Source organism: Montipora capricornis, chromosome 10 (genome assembly GCF_036669925.1).
Source record: "Montipora capricornis isolate CH-2021 chromosome 10, ASM3666992v2, whole genome shotgun sequence".
NCBI classification, from domain to species: Eukaryota; Metazoa; Cnidaria; class Anthozoa; order Scleractinia; family Acroporidae; genus Montipora; species Montipora capricornis.
This window is the reverse complement of record NC_090892.1, coordinates 32179978-32197206: the sequence shown is the minus strand read 5'-3', so window position 1 is coordinate 32197206 and position 17229 is coordinate 32179978. Positions and strand designations below refer to the sequence as shown.

The 17229-nt window shown below is 38.6% G+C and overlaps 1 protein-coding gene across 1 annotated transcript in view; it reads right to left on the bottom strand.

The window, feature by feature from the left end:
- Nucleotides 1–2069: 2069 nt before the first annotated feature.
- The window catches only part of LOC138022094 (flap endonuclease 1-like), a 101438-nt gene continuing 86278 nt past the window's right edge, over nt 2070–17229 (bottom strand). Inside the window, exons 11-17 of the mRNA XM_068869119.1 lie at nt 15632–15683; nt 13962–14041; nt 11004–11036; nt 10516–10569; nt 9854–9918; nt 2924–3044; nt 2070–2324 (exon numbers count right to left, since the gene is read on the bottom strand). Of these exons, the coding sequence (XP_068725220.1) occupies nt 2250–2324; nt 2924–3044; nt 9854–9918; nt 10516–10569; nt 11004–11036; nt 13962–14041; nt 15632–15683 (480 nt within the window). The 3' untranslated portion in view covers nt 2070–2249. The remainder of the gene's footprint in view (nt 2325–2923; nt 3045–9853; nt 9919–10515; nt 10570–11003; nt 11037–13961; nt 14042–15631; nt 15684–17229) is intronic.

The following is a 17229-nucleotide window of genomic DNA, read 5'->3' as shown; positions in this document are numbered from 1 at the left end:
AATTTTGAGAAAAACCGTTTTCCCCATACAAATCCTTATATTTATACTCTTGCATAAACACAGCAGAGGAGCAGAGGAGTCCTATTTGACCGTTCTTCCAGTTAAATTCCCCGTAAAATTGCAGAGCGAATCACTCTTATTGATTTGAATCACCGTACCTGATCAAACTACACACAAACGTTCGTGTTACATCTAACCACTAGGTTGCAGCGGGTGACAATCGAACTGTGCCAGCCCGAAAAGTTCCACTCGGAGTGTGGCGTCCCCAAAGGCTCATGTCTTGGACTGCTGCTTATCACCATATATGCCGGCAAACTGTTTGACATAATCAAACGTCATCTTCCATCAACGCATGCACACGCTGATGATACGCAATTGTATCTATCATTTAGTCCAAATTGTATCACTTCTGCCAATGATGCTGTAAAGAGCATGGAAAGTTGTATTGGGGACATTTAAGCTTGGATGATTACTGACAAATTGAAGATAAATAATGGAAAGACCAAGCTTATGCTCCTTGGCGAAACAGCAGTCAGTGAAAATTAATGAAGGTGGTTTGTGTAATGGTAATACCATAATTTCTCCAACCTCAGTCACAAAAATACTTGGGAGTACGGTCTGAATAAATCAAATGTGCAAGTCCATGTGCTGATCCATGCACTCATCGCCGCCGCATCGACTACTGCAATAGCTTGCTGTTTGGAAACCCAGACATACATATTGGTAAACTACAAAGATTACAGAACAGTGCCGCTTATTTGACCTGTGGAACTCCACGCTACAGCCACATCACACTGGTATTACATGCGATACACTGGCTGCCTGTGTCAAAATTGCTGTCATAACCTTCAAGGCTATTCATGGTATGGCTCCAGGATGTGTGTGATCTTGTCAGGATTAGGAAACATGAACGTTAGTCACTGAGATCAACGCAAGACTTCTGCTCATGCCACCCACCGCGAAAACAAAGAAAACTCTAGGAGCATATGTCTCCGGAGCACCTTCAGTCTGGAACATTCTACCAAGCCACAAGTCATAACAATCGATTTTTAAATTTAAGAGTCTTTTGAAAACCTTTCTTTTTAAACAAACCTTTGCGTCTTAATTAACTTTATTATATTTTTATATAATAATAATAACATTTTCCCTTTTTTTATAGATATTTCAGTTGATAACAGCTATACTGTAACAAACTTACAATATATATCATATGACATTTGGAATTCACATGTTGTTTATTTGTCATTTATTTTATTGTTTACTTGCTTGTGAATTTATCGCCCATTTGATTATATTTAGATAGAATTTGCACCTGTTATAAATAATAAATATTATTATTATCATTATTAAATCGTATCTGCATCAATGTTCGTCGACCGAAGTGTGACGACCCCCGGAAAGCGGAGATTTCCGTATGAGGCATGAAGTGCCGACAGCAGGAAAGAGACTTGCCCATTTCCATACTGTTAGTCGCCACTAGTGACAAACCCACAGTCATTACTGTTTGCAGCTTTCGTTTCGTGGATAGGTTTTCAATCGTAGTGAAACGCGATCGTTTGTATGTAGTTTGATCACATAAGGTGATTCAAATCAACATGATCAATTTGCACTGCAATAGCACGGTGAATTTAACTGGAAAAACAGTCAAATAGGACTCCTCTGCTCGCTTGGGCTACCTGTGAGAATAGTAATACCAATGCACTTGCGTTTTGGTACCAGTTTATCAACCCAAGCATGCCTGTGGGTTTTTGGAAAATACTGTATCGACCACCATCTGGAAGGGAGTATTTAAGATCCCCTTACAAACACTGTCAATTGTTTTTACCTATCCATATATCGGAATAATGTCTTAAACTTTTACAAGGTCTACAAAAAGACAGATTCTTCAAAAATTGGAGGTTTTGTACCGGATTTTTGGATCAGTGTGCTTTCTTGAAAAAAGTCTTTAGATCATGAGAGCTTTACGATTTAATGAAAGATTTTTCTTTATAATGCACGAAGCAAGCCAAAATTCCTACAACTATTCAAAGAGACCTGAACTGTTGTTTAACAAAAAAAGACAAAAGTGATTTCAATGAGTAAAGCAAGAAGCAATATACATTTTATTATTAGACATTGTTAATTTACATTCACACGCTTAAGATAAAAAAAAAAAAAGTATTCAAGATGTCACCAAGATTTGACCGTGGAATGAGCTACATGAAATACAGACGTTTTTTAGACTAAAAAAGTTAGAGGAGCCAACAAAGTTATTTCGGTTTCTTGAATTTTCCTCCCACTGGAGTTTTTGCTTTCTTGGCCTTTGGACCTTTGGTATCTTCGTTCTGAAAACAAAAAAAAAACCGCAATGCTTTAACGAGTTCCACATGACAAGTTATTTTATTTCCCAGGATAACAAGGGTTGTGACCGACGGTTGTTAAATGAAGTAAATGCGAAACTTTCTTTTGCACATTAGTTCAATAATTCTTCTTTTATAAGGCTTTTTTTTGCAAACAAAAAGGTGGTTAAGTTTTTGGCTACAATCAACCTTAAAGGACAAGTGGTTGGCTGAGGCCACCATTTCATCATGAGGTTATATGCTTTCCGCCGCATTCTTCCAGGTACCTTAAAAATAATGTTCATAATATGGTACATGGCTACGAAAAGATGGAGGAAAGTCATGGACCATGAATGCTCAATTTCTATTCCGCCAATTGAGATCGTAATTATACATGCCCCGTAAGAACTGAAATGTATTCCTCGTTTCATTTGTCCACTTTAGTTTTAAAACTCGTCAGAAATGGTGACTATATTTTAAGTTTTTGGGAACTTTTGCGAGAGATTGTCATCAAGTTCAATGAGGCTACAATTATTTTAGACTCCTAAACTACCAATCCCTAGATGTTAATTAAACCATGCATTCGTTCTCTCCTTGTTGCCTACCTTTCTCTTGTTAGCTGGTGATGAAGAGGGAAGAACTTTGAAGAATGAATCTAGTCTTCCCTGAGTAGACCCTTGACGAGCTTTCAAGAGCTTTTTTATTCCTGAGCGTATCCTGTCCTCACTGCCAACGAAAATAGAAATTCTTGGCTTTACAAAAGAAGACTCGACTTGTAAACTAGGTATATCTTCTGCTAAGAAGCCCAAGAACAAATTATTTTTGTTCAACAATTCTGTGCACATGTCTAAAGCACTGCCAGAAACCCATAAGGGTTGGAACGTGTAACGGCCCCTTGTGTGCTGGGAAACAAGCTTCTGAATATTCAATTTGCTAAGTACCATATTTGGAACAACAAGAGTGCGGGGTTTCCAAATATGGTACTTAGCACTGAAACATTCAACCAATCAGTTTGCACTGACTATTCGGAAGCTACATTTCAACCCTTTATGGGTTTCTGGCACTACTGAATCGTTAAAATTTGCGTTAATTTCAGTCGTGCTAATTACTCAGGCCCGTAAGGGCACTGAGTTATAAATTATGTTTGATTTCATTTTTTTTCCTGGTGTAGGAAAATGCACAATAGAAAGCACGTGGCAGTGTTTTGATTGGGCAATGCACAATAGAAAGCATGTGGCAGTGTTTTAATTGGGCAATGCACAACAGAAGGTATGTGGCGCTGTCTACATTAGTTATCTCTCAAAAATGCATGGTTACCACCAATTTTCTTTTTGGATACCAAGAGTACTTACTAAGATCTACTTTCTCTGGATAATTTTAACCCATGCAAAAATATCACTGTATTCGTAAGCATCACGCCATAGGAATCCCAAGTATCCCCAGATGCGCAGAACGTATGCAAGATAACAGAGCACAGTGTTGCGTTGTTTGGATTACAGAAGATCGATGTTGCGTTGCCTTCATCTATTTGTTCTTGGGGCGCTCAAAACACATACAAAGAAAGGCGGTAGACCCACACTAAAATATGTCGAGTGTCCGCTTCGAAATGGGTTCTTCTGCGATTCGAACAAAATGAAAGTCAAATGTACTCAAATGTAACTGAAATGGACGCAACTACTGAAAGTGATACAAACTTGCGAATAACCCAGAGCGCCTTGCCCGTTTTCGTGAAATAAACCGCGAAGAATTAAAGGCCTTCATAGCTAACATAATTATGGGTATTGTTAAGCTCCCAAATTTAGCTTTATATTGGTCAACCGATGATTTTTTTGCCAATCACGGTATTAAGAAGACAATGGCAAAGAGTAGGTTCAAAGAAATTAGTTGTTATTTGCATTTTAGCGAATCCTCTAAGGAGCCTGCACATGGTGATGCAAATTATGATCGCCTCTTCAAGGTTAGGTCAGTTCTAGATTATTTTAGGAATAAGTGCGAAAATCATTTTAAGCCCACTAAGAACATTTGTGTAGATGAGGGTATGGTTGGCTTTAGGGGTAGGCTTACTTTTAGACAGTACATGCCAGCCAAACCAACTAAATACAGTATTAAAGTCCGGATGGCCGCTGATTCTAGTAACGGTTACATTTAAATTACGATGTTTACTTAGGTAAGGAAGCAAACCAGCAGCCTAGAATTTACGGTTTAGGTTACGATGTAGTCCCTAAAATGGTAAGGCCTTTCAATAATAAGAATCATCATGTCCTAATCTTGTCAATAGGCGAGACCCCTTGGGGAAATTTTTGCGGCAAAAGCTCATCGCTCGTATTCATGTTATTTGCATATTCTTATTTACATCACATACTTGACAAAATTCCCACGTGGAAGCTCTTCACGCTAATAACTCTCCTTGGGTAAAGAAAAGAAAAAAAAAACCAGCCCAAAGAAGAAAGAATTATCTCCATTTTGCCAAAGAAAGAAAAAGATCCTCGCCAAAAGCGGCAAAGGCCCTTGGTTTGGCCAAACCTCTTCGACAATCTTGGCATCTCCTGAAGACCCGGAGCCGGAAAAAATCCTTGGAGCAAGTAGGGTTTTGCCTTTGCCCATTGTATTGCGTCGACGTCCTGGATTTCACTCGACTGAGCGATATAAAAAACGTGTTGCAATGCAATGCTTTTCCCGGGAAACCTTGATCTATTTTCACAGATGCTAGAAGGTCCTGTTGTTCCATTGGTCTGTGGTTTTATCAGGCGAGATAATCTCCAGGCATGGTGCGAATTGTTTACGAACCTTTACAAGCAAAAACTCGCATATGATTTTGGGAGGAATACATCCACTTTGACCGAATTTATTGGGTATGCAGATTCGGCAGATTGTTGTGAAATATCGCCAGAACATTCCAGAGATAATGACAAACAAAAGTGTGTCAGGAAATTTTGATGTTTAACATATTTTTCACGTGGCGTCCATTTATGCAACACGTCTCGCACATTTTTAGCTACTCCCACTTTAGATGTGGATATCTAGACAACCAATCAAAAAGCCCGACACAATTTTGTTGATTGATGCCTTGTGAATAAGACTGTGCAGCCATTTTGCTCGTACTTTGGAATCCGATAGCCGATAAATTCAATAGAAAAACCCTTGGTTGTTTCACACCTTACCGGCTTCTGACCCTTCCTGAAAGAAAACTTATAAAATATGTTTTTATATTAATATTTTTCTTCAAGTTCATTTATTAAGCTTTCTAATGATATATAGTTTGTTGGGGTTTTATTTAAACTGGCGCGTATACGATGTTCTTGCTGAAGGGCACCCGCGAAGGTGGGAAGTAACCTTAAGTCGTTACAACACCTCGAGAGTAATGACACTTACGCTTGTGCCACTGTAAGGGTCCACTGCACAGACCTTCCACCTTGTGCGAAGGATAAATTGCGAGCTGCAGGCGAGAAAGTAGGTCGGCAGAGAGGCAAAATAGTTTTCACGAAATGGCACAACAAAAGGGACGTTTCCTTTCTTTCAACTAATTGTAGTCCTTTAGCTCCAGATGTAGATAGCAAAGACACAACCAAAATCTCTCTAAGCCTGCAGTTGTTGCTCAGTACAACAAGAACATGGGTGGTGTTGATCTTGCAGATCAATTATGCAAATACTATTCTTTAGGCCGTTCTTGTTATAAGTGGTATCGATATCTTTCTCGGTTTGTAGTAGATATTTCAATTTGTAATGCTTTTTATCTTGTTTAATCATTATTGGGTGAGTCAAGGGGAAGGGAAAGTTTAAAAGTTAGCTCGATATAAACATGACAATAAATTCTATTTTTAAACCTCAAATCTGTGTGTTTCTTACATGTTGTCTGTGGGAAAATATTTCGAACACTTACAGTCTTCAGCGTGCACTTCACGGACCTCGTGGATAGCTTTCTCAAAAATAAGTCTTCAAATTCTTCTTACTTAGCTGTTACCATCAAGTAACGAGGTATTTTTATCCTAAAATAAATTGGTAATTGAAGGACTTTCAACATCTCGAGCATTACCACTGAAGATAAGTATCTTGATAAAACAAATAATATCCAGATCGTCAGTTGATCACGCATTCATATTTTGCAAATGTGTGAATACATCCATCGATTTCCTCAGTTGTTTTTCTTGTGTTAGTTGTAACTTATCTTTGAGTTCAAGTCTTCGATGATGTGCTGGTCTAGAGCAATTTTCTACACAATTTGGCCTTATTTGGTTTGTCATGAAACCCGTTAATTATCAATTAACTTTATTAATTTTTAGCGCTCACGTACCACCGTAATTAACATACGTAGTGCCAGGTAATGATATATGTCACACGCAGCAAGCTCGAGAAAGTCAATGGGTTAAACCCCAAAAAAATCCCAAGAAAAATCTTATTAATTAATTTACCCTTTCACTACTGAAGCGGGCAAATCTGAAATGATTTTGAGTTGCTGAAGCGGCCAAAAGCGGCCAAGAGAGCACAACTATTTTTGCTTTTCCCTCCCCGGCGCGTGGCGATGCAAATTATGATAAGCTCTTCAAGATTCACCCGATCCTTTCCATTGCTTTGGATAATATTCAAAACGCATATGAGCCCTCCAAAAATCTGTCCGTGGATGAGGCGATGATTGCTTTTAAAGGATGGCTTTCGTTCCATCAGTATGTGCCCGCAAAGCCAACAAAATATGGAATATAAGGTTTTTTTGTTTCAAGGGTTATTCTTTCTGCAAATGGTACCGCTATATATTTTGGTTTTTATTTGACTTAGGCGTTTCTAACGCTTTTGTTTTGGAGTCATTTCATTGCACCACTCACGGTCAGAGAAAGTGAGCAATGATCAATTTTAGGCTTGATCTCGCAAAGCAGCTGATTAATGGTTTCTCGCAACGACAAAGAAAACGAAGGTCCCAAGAGCCTCAACAACGTTCCGTCGCCAGAGAAACTCATGTTTCTGTCCATGTGAAAGAAAGGAAGTGAAAGTGTGTCCAATGCACCAAAGCTGGGTGAAGGACGCCTAAAGAATACAAAGTGGAAACACGCTTTGAGTGCAGCCTGTGCAAAGTTGCACTTTGACGAACGCTATGTCACAATTCGTATCATGATCAGATCGAGTGACTCACTTTTGACATTTTCTTTTTATTGATTACATTGTATTTCATATGTAAATTTCTGGTGGAAAGCAACTGGCTGAGAACAGTTGCATCACAATTTAAGAAATATGACCAATTGCATTGTGTATAGCAATGGCAGCAAATTTGAATTTTTTTGTATCTCCTTACTTTTGATGTAAATTGCATTGGTATTAAAGTGATGTGTGTAAATACTCATAAATCAAGTAAAACAAGTCCTCAGCTTTATTCCTCTGTTCTTTATTTAGCTTTAATTGCCTTCTGAATCAACTGAGCATATATGTTTTGATTTGGGTTTGAAATCACCATGGCAGGCTAATTATGTACATGTAATAGGAACAGGGAGGTTGGGCCTCATTTGCATATACTAGTGAAAGGGTTAATACAGTGTACCTCATAAATCTGAATGAACCTTCATGTTCCTTGCGAGACAAATTAAACATCGGTAGGGAGGTGATGAAAGGTCACAGCACCACAAAAGGTCAACATCACCCAAACCAGGACTTCAAAACAGCGGTGATAGCAAACGTTTCACGGATTACAAAAATTTGGTTTTATCAACAGAGTTGATAATGTAAATTGGCCACCGTACAGAGATTCTAAAAGCTGACCTTTCGAGCATTAGCCCTTTGTCAGAGCAAATCGAAGAATTATGGGTTACGTGTAGTTTTTATAGTACAGTAGGAGCTACGCTATTGGTGGTAACATGGCATCGTGAAAAATAGGAATATATTAGTTAAATGAAAAGCGTTCGTTAATACCGTGAGGATTAAGGGTGCCAATTTGGAAGCTGAATTTTTGTTCCAGATTCTTGCGGCTTTCCGTCGTACCTAGATGTAGGGAAAGGCCGCAGATAGTCATGTGTTTTTTGAAGTTGTTCAGGAGATTAAAATGACGAGCAACTGGCTTAGATGCATCCTTGTCATTCTTCTCAACATCGCGAAGGTGTTCGCGTAGTCAGTCACCTAGTTGTCTACCTGTCTCGCCAATGTATAATTTATTGCACAACGTACAGGTTATGCAATAAATGACATTTGCGGAGGTACATGTGAAACGATCGGTCCTGATATCTTGCTAGTGCTAACAATGAAAACACAAGTTTTGCATCGTGAGCGCACGCATTTGAAAGTACTGGGTTGCTTGTTAGTTTTGAGCGTGCTTCTAACTAAAAAGCTGCCTACGTTTTTGTTGCGTTTGAATGAAAAAAGTGGAGGTTGGAGGTTTCACTGATTAGTCTGCTGAATATCTTACCACTCTAGTCAAGTGCAAGACAACTTTACAAGAAAGATCGGGGCGAACTAGCCATCATAGTTCACTGAGAAATTTGGTTTGAACTGAACACCTGCAGAATGTGGAAAGCGTATAAGAATATGTCCTACCTCTAGAGAGTCTTTCCATCACAGCACATGCCGCTTTGCTGAAAGATTTTTTAGTTTCGCCGCAAAACAAACAAAATTGCTGGATAAGGTACCCAATTATTGATCGGAAATTATTTCATGCTTTCATGATGACCGAAGACGTTCCTTGCCGATTACGTATGTGTCAAAACTGATTTCATGATTTCATTTCGTGACGCAACTAAAAGCACAATTCAGAGGTGCGAAAATGAATAACCTGCAAGGCCCAACGCGTTTGATGGTTCGCTTATCTTTGAGTGGAACTTTAAGTTGTACAAAGTTGGAGTAAAATAAAGCATTCTTACGATTCTTCTTACAAGTAGCATGTCATTTGAAAGCCGATTTCCGTGCATGTGCCTTCGCAGTGCACCATGGTTAAGAAAACATGGTAACCCATTGATGTTTGGTTATTATGACATCATTGTGCGACCGTCCATCCGTGCGTTCTACTTTTCAGGTAAGCCAGTACACGAAATGTTGCACTACTGGAACTCGCTTTTTTGGCAGGAAATTGCATAGCCAGTGTACTGTATTTGACACTGCATTTAAGAAAAACAAGTAAAACGTTGGAAGACAACCAAGGCAGGTGACGAGTTAAGTGATGCACAATGTGAAAGAGAGCGACTGAGAGCACAACAAAACAGGCCAAATATCAGGGACTAACACTGAGAGAGACAGCAAGAGAGCGGCCGAATAAAAAGATGATATTATTGATGAACAGGGGAAGAAAGAGCAAGCACGAGCAAGAGAAAACAGGCTCAATAATGGTGACGAAAAAGGGCAACAGCATTAGAAAAAAAAAAAATTAGGAAGAAAGAGAACAGGAAATTGACTAATTTATAGTAGTGAGCAGATCGGACTGGTAGTGTGGTAAACAGACTAGTTAGAAACAATCTGATAACAAAGACGTAAATGAACGATATTTGAGGAGCTCCGTTTTTAGGGTTGCCTAAATATATATACACAGATAAACATATATCATGTCTGAAATAAAATGTACAGCTAACCTGAAACCTTTTTCCTGGACTAAAAATTTCAAAAGTTCTTCTTCATTTGGTGTTTCCCATTTCAGCTAAAATTGTGAACAAACGTTATAGAGAAATTATAAATGGCTGAAGGTTAACAATTAAATAATCCCACTCATGTCAGGGCATTTGAGGATAAAACATTTTAGAGAGTGGTCTCAAACTGTGGATCTTTGTCTTCTGAACACCCTTGAAATCAATGAAATAAATGTATATATTTGAAGTGCGGGTTACAGACGAAAGGTAGAAGTGACACTTGACTGGACAATTTAAGCAATTGCCTTTTCTAAAATAGACACATAAAAACTGAAATTCAGGTGGATCCAACGGGATTTGAACCCATGACCTCTGGCGATGCCGGCACAATGAGCTACGAAGCCGCAAAGTTGGGAGGAGGTCAATTGCGAATTCATTGCGGAGGTCATGGGTTCCAATCACGTTACGTTGGAGCCACCTAAATTTTAAAGGCGTCTATAAAAAAGGCAATTGCTTAAATTGTCCAGTTAAGGGTGAGGATCACTTCTCCTCTTGAAATCATTGGATTCTCCTTTTTCTTCCTACGAAGGTTGTAATGGAAAGGTGACACAATGAAAAGTTGCCATAATTGACCATTGCATTCAAGTCTTCTTGTAATTGCATCTTACCTCTACATCTTCAACATTAAGAACTTCTGGGTTTTTAAACAACTCCCTAGCTTCCTAAACAGGAATTAAAAAAACTCTATTATATAACATGCAAACTAGTTAAATGGTTCCTTGCAGTACATTGAGAAATTCCCACGGTTTTGTCCCTCTTTGCCTCTGAACAAAAAAACAGACTAGCTTTGGTATACCTCTTCTGACTCACTTACTTAGCTCACCAAGGACCAAACATATGTAACAGTGATAGGATTAAAAGACGCATATGTTTTGAGTTCAAAATGCATGCATGAAAAGTGGAGGAAATCCGTAATGAGTCTGCCCAGACTGGCAACCTTTGTTATTGTGTATCCTTTTGCCCATAAATGCAAGTAACTTAATGCACCACAATTCTGACATCCAACGTGAAGTGTCCCTTTAAGCCTAAGCATTTGCTACCTACTTCAGACAATAATGTTGTATCTGCTATCATTGACTAAATAATCATGCATTACCTGGTAAGGCCATTCTTCTGGCAATATATATTTCTAAAAATGAAATTATAGAACACTGATTAGTAATGTGATAATAGAGAAAGACAGAAAACAAGCCAATGCATTCTTCAAGAGTTTTAGTGAAAGGCCCACCTTTTCGACCATTTGATTTTGTTATAGAAATTCGCATTGCTTATCGTAGCGATGTGATTGGATGAAAATTGTTCCACCCCACGCAATGCCTGTAGGGTGAATGTGGGCCTATATTTAATAACTCAGTTGGTTAAATTATATAGATCCGGCTAAAAGTTGTACCATTATTAGAAGAACATGTCCCAAAGTTGTTATAAGAACACTCGATACGCATATAACATTGTTGGAAACACTTCTTTCCATGTCCTTGGCTTCTTTTGCTTCGGAGTTCTGGCTTTCCACCTCCGCCATTTTGGATTGCTTATGGTTATGGTTGCAGACTGGGCCCTTAACTCTGATTGGTCGTTGCAATACAACATTGTTGAAAGGGCGGCTACACACTTCAACATTTGCTCTATGTTGGGGAAAATGTTTGATTGAAAGCAAAACATTCTTCTAACCAAAAATGTTGAGCAAGCATCATCAACCATGCATGCTACACGTTATAGCAATGTTTGAATGTGTAGCCGGGGCTTAACATACCGGTAACAAAAATAAAGCATGCACTTTGATTGGTCAATTACCCATTTACTATTTGCCCATGGTTGAATGCTCCGAAAAAATTACTTTTTACATGAAACTGCAATGATGGCCGACCAGTGTACCACCGAAAATGCTTAAATTTCTTTGCAGCTGTATGAAAAACACTTACAAACATCATGTTTGGTTAGGTTATGTAATGTTTAAAAACCAAGCAGCAGTGTTTTTAGACCCGATAAAACATGTGCTGTGAGTTTTTTGAACGACTTCAAAAACATTCCACAAAGAGCGTGTCCCTCTGGACTCAAAACAATGGTTCAAATTGTGAGGTGAATATTAGCACACAAGAAAAACAAGTTATGCCTTATTAGTATTCTTTATATAAAGAATACTAATGAGGAGTGTTTTATCAGGATATAAAGCTCATACATGTGACGTTTTATGAGTGTTTTGATAGGCTGTTAGGCTCACGAATTATTAATAAATTTTTTCACCGCGTACTATTGAGTTGATAGTTACACTTAGGGGGTTTGCTAAGCACTCAAGAATTGAGCTTGAGTCTGCTCTGCGGCGGCTATTGCCTTGTGCGGCTCTTATGCTATGCTTTTCCTTTTGTGCTTAGCAACCTGGTTCGTATATTCCCTTCTAGTCCTTCCCCACTGCAGTAAATTTTTTTTTAAATTTTAGTACTGTATGTAGTATGAATTGTTTCATCTAATGCAGTGAAAATGGAATAAATAAACCTCTGGCGTGCAAATACAACTTGATACTACATGCTGAACCGTTTACTATTTGATAACTATTTGATAAAGAAATGCTTAAAAATTGGGTTGGCGCATTGGTGAGAGCAATCTGAAAGTTTTTTTGTCCAGGTACTACAATGTTTCCCCTCTCCTCAAAGACAAATGTTTGATTTGATTTGATTTCTCTTTAGTGTCCCCAATTAGTGCCCCAGCGCTAGAAGAGTTGACAGTTAAATAAAGTTCATCACTATATATTACGTTCTTCTCTTGATAACGTGATTGTGCCGATCATGGCTTTTGTAGTTTGACGCAGTGTCACGGGTCAATTATACCAATTAGTCCATCAAATAGTGCATTAAAGGGGGCATGAACATGTTAGGATATAAAGCATTCAACTTTAAGACGAAGATAGACTCTTACTCTGACCAGCTAATTGGCCCGTACAGTTCAAAATCATGCTAAAATAGCGATTGATAAGTAGTCAAAAACACGAAGTTGTTTGATGACTTTTTTAACAACGTAAAATTTTTTTTATCTGAAAAGCTAAACATCTTTTATCCTTGCCAGGTTTGTGCTTTCAATACTTGATTTACACTGCATACAATCGCGATGCAAAGGAAAAAAAAGACTAAAGGGAAACATCTGACAGATACTGAATGTAAAATGCTGATAATCTTTCACTCGGGAAAAAAACCGACATTTCCCTTAAAACGTGTGTGCATTCTTACTCGTATTGGATGTCTCCTCCGTATCACTTTGCTGTCTTTTGACCCTTAAAAGTCTGTTCCTATCGTCGTCAATGGACTTGCGTGTTATGACAGAACTGACAACTTTGTTTAACGTGATAAAACAGTCAGCAGAGCTATTGGGGTCGTGCATTTAAAAATCATGATACAGATACAGATACAAATGGATGTATAAAAACATCAAGTATGAGAACAGTTACTTATATACATTGGGTTACAACAGGAATGACTACAGCTATGTTAAGTGTGTTTATTGTCCCAAAAGTCTATACAGTGTATGGTGAATATTTTAGGCGAATCCCTTTGGGCGTCCCCACAGAGAAGGCCAGGGGAAATATCCCCTTTTGTTTGCACGACCAAATCCGTTCTTGTCGAGAGAATATTTACGACAATGTTCCCTCAGAAACAATGCAGATGTAACTTGAGTCATACTATACTCGTCGCTTATTGAAACCACCTGAAGAGGTACAATGTCATGCTTGTATCCTCAAACTTCTGTCCTTTCCCTACCCTTCTTCTTTGGTCCCAAAGCGACTGTCGAACGCACTTCAATAATCCGTGATTACTACTAGTTTACATGTAATTTGTTTTCAGGATTGAGAACCCATACTGAGGAAAAGAAACTTGACAACGCACACTGCAAAACCTTATACACATGCTCAGAACAAAAACATGTACCAGTAGTTGCATTCACACTGAAATGTAAAGTTCACAATTATTTTACCTCCCTAGGGACCCAACTACCTCATTCATGGGTTGCATTCACTTTGTCATTTCTATTACATGTCCTGTATTAGCTCACACAATTACAGTATCACCTTTGTATCAATATGCTTGACAATTTCTTCAATTGACTTGTGCTGCTTAATTAACTCTATCGCTCTTTTTGGACCAATACCTGCAGACAAGTTCAAAATAAAAATGTATGAAACCAAAGTTATTCTGATTTGAAAGAAAACTAAATTAAGTCCTTGACGTAGACTGTTTATATATGCAACTATATTAGACAAATGACGATAGTGGTCATGAATTAGCTTTTGGTGAGTAGTTGCCGTTTGGTATGATATCTTTCTGTGAGGGGTTGGCTCCATTTGAGGATTCAGTTTCTCTCTGGCACCCTGTTTGAATTTTATTTAAGGTCCATGAGAGTACTGGATGTACACCCAACGTGTTTTTGCTTGTCATGGAGATTAGACTGCCTCTGGACATATTTTTAGTACCCCACCAGCAGAATTGGAAACTCCACGATGTACGGAATACGTATATGCACTTAAGGAATTGTTTGGAAGCAATACACCAATTTGCACGCGATCATTTGAGGATGGAGAGCGAACACCTGAAACATCTATACGACCAGAGGTCGTATTGCAATTCATATGTGAAGGGGGAGAAGGTGTGGCTGCAAAACCCGCAGAAAAAGAAAGGGAGAAGCCAAAAAGTGTTGTTTGTATCACATCAAGAATGGGCCCTTTGCAGGTTAGTGATCACATGGTACAAAAACCGCCATACTGGAACGCAAATTGCGCACTGGGACATCTTCAACGAAGATAATTTCAATATTTTTTTGTTTTAGATGTTCCAGTATGGCGGTTTTTGTACCACGTGATCACTAACCTGGAAAGGGCCCATTCCAGATGAAAACCCAAGTTTCTGTGTTTGTATAATACAAAACTTGTAGCCAGTTGACTGTGGGGCTTGAACAGTGCCCAGAACATAAATTCCACTGAGCAAGTGATAGTGACATTGAGGGGTGGGAAAAGATAGGACTAGATTGCGTTGTAAACTGAGTTCTCAGTATCAGCTGCTCCATTCTGCAAAGGAAGATTGGTTCCATTTAAGTCCAATTTCAACACTTTATCCGATGAACGCGATATAACTCATTTAAGAATTGGGTGTTAGTTGAGGAGACTCGAAAGTATTTCCCTTTTTTTGTTGACTTTTATTGATGAGCTATTTTGCCTGTTTTCAAGTGTTACATGAGGAGGATTCAAGCCTTTGTTTTTGTTAAATCTACCGGTAATTGTTTTAACGGCACCCTGATGTGGGGACACATTTTGTTGGAGGGGGGAAATTTAACGGCAGAAACGCTTAGTGAAATGTGGGCGAACTAGACTGAAGGGACTGTTAATTGGTGTTGAGCTACTTGTAGCGTCATGCTGGCGCAAGAGGAGATAGAATCTGAATAAGACTGGGTGAGCGTGTAGCAGTTTTGTAACAGGGATAACTGGTTTGCTGAAATAATCCCTGTGACAATACAACGCTGCTGTTCCGTTACAGTAGCATTCATACATTTCGATACCCCAGGTGACAAAGAATCTGAATGAACATTATCTTTTGCCTGTCTCCTTATACTTCAGTTGTTACTGAATTCACCGTACTTTGAAAAATAAAATAAAAATCGTCTGCATCTTCTGACACAATAGAAACTTTGGAAATGCTTCCGTTGATAGAAACGAGCTGACAACACCAACTTACAAATTGAATATACCTTTGATGGAGTCACAATAGTCACATCCCAATAAAATGCACAAGTCAATAAACTGCAAATTAAAAAGTTTTCACAATTAACTTTCTTATTTAGACGTCCAGTGATGGAATTCATCAATGACTGTTTCCCTGAATAACATCTGGATTTCTGTTGTAAATCAAAATGTCTGTTATTGTCTGCACTGATGAGGAAAACACACACCATTTTACAGACATTTACATAGACCACACTTGTCTGATAGTGTTGTGATCAATCTGAAAGCATCCAGATTCAAAGAAGATATTTAACCTTTGCCTCAAGCCATTACTAAAGGGGACATAGCTTACGAGTGGACCTAGATGCTGTTAACCTATTCCCACCTAAAGCGCCCCCAAATGGCAAGTAAAATCGCCTGGCATTAACCAGAGTAAAAGTCTCACTCTCAGGTGGGGAAGGGTTAGGCCAGTTTTTTAAAATCAAGATTTCAGTACGCTTTTAAAGTTTTGTTCCCTGTTAGCACAGGTCTCTTTTCTTTTGCGTTCACTGGGCTGACGAGTATGTGAAAAGAGACCTCTGCTATGGGTCTTCACTGGCAAAAATGTCTGCGCATGAGCAACGCAATATGGCACATGATACGTTTCCGGGGCTATCATTGGCTCTCGTGAGAAAAGCACTCCCGAGAAGAACACAAAAATGACTGCCATTTGAGAATCGGTAGCTTGTTGGTTTCCTTCTTTTTAGAGCAATCAAGGCTAGTTTTAATGCCAGTTTCAAGTGGAATGTATTCTTAGAGAACGTCTATGTTGTGTAAAACGTTTGCAAGTCCAATCCAACTAGTATCCTTGGAAAATTTGCTCCTGGAAAATTACATTTCCTGAGGAAAGAGCTGCAGAAAAGGTGAGTTTTTTACGCAATTTTAATTTGGAAAGTTTGTTGCCACTCGGTACAAAAAGTAAAGAGCAGAAGCAGGTCTCCCAAGGTTTTCGTTGATGTGTGAATTGGCTTGTACCAGGTTGCAGGGAAATGGCAATATTGTGCAACATGATCAATGATTCAATCAGATGCGAATTTGATTTTGAGTGTCATTGTGTCATTGGGAACGTAACCCTATTATCAAAGAATTTAAATAGCTGCTTTTAACGTCATTTGTATTCCCTTTCCTAGTGAATGTTTAAGTTATTATACTTTTTAGCAGTCACAACTCACCGATCCTTGCGTTGAAATAGTTACCAAGTTATGGACTTGCAATTAATTTGTGTTTAAGGCATGTTTTCACCCCTGCCAAAATCCATGTTTTAGTTAAAATAATGTTTGGAAGAAGAGAAGTGTAGGTACAGATGTATATAGATATCTATAGATTTCAGGTTCTGGCTGTTTAACAAATCATTTTTTTAGACTAATGTTTTCTGGAAGCATTAATGATGTAATTTTGGTTTTAGGCGACTGTTTTGGTTTTCAGACTAAAATAGGCGCCGGTTGGCTGCCCCGAATCATGCTCCGCGAACTTCTGCCTACATTTCTTCTAGTATCCAACCTTGTCGCTTGAACTTTGGAAATATCACTTTTATAATATGACTATTTGTTATGGTTGATGGTTTTTGCTTTCTGCGAGATACTGA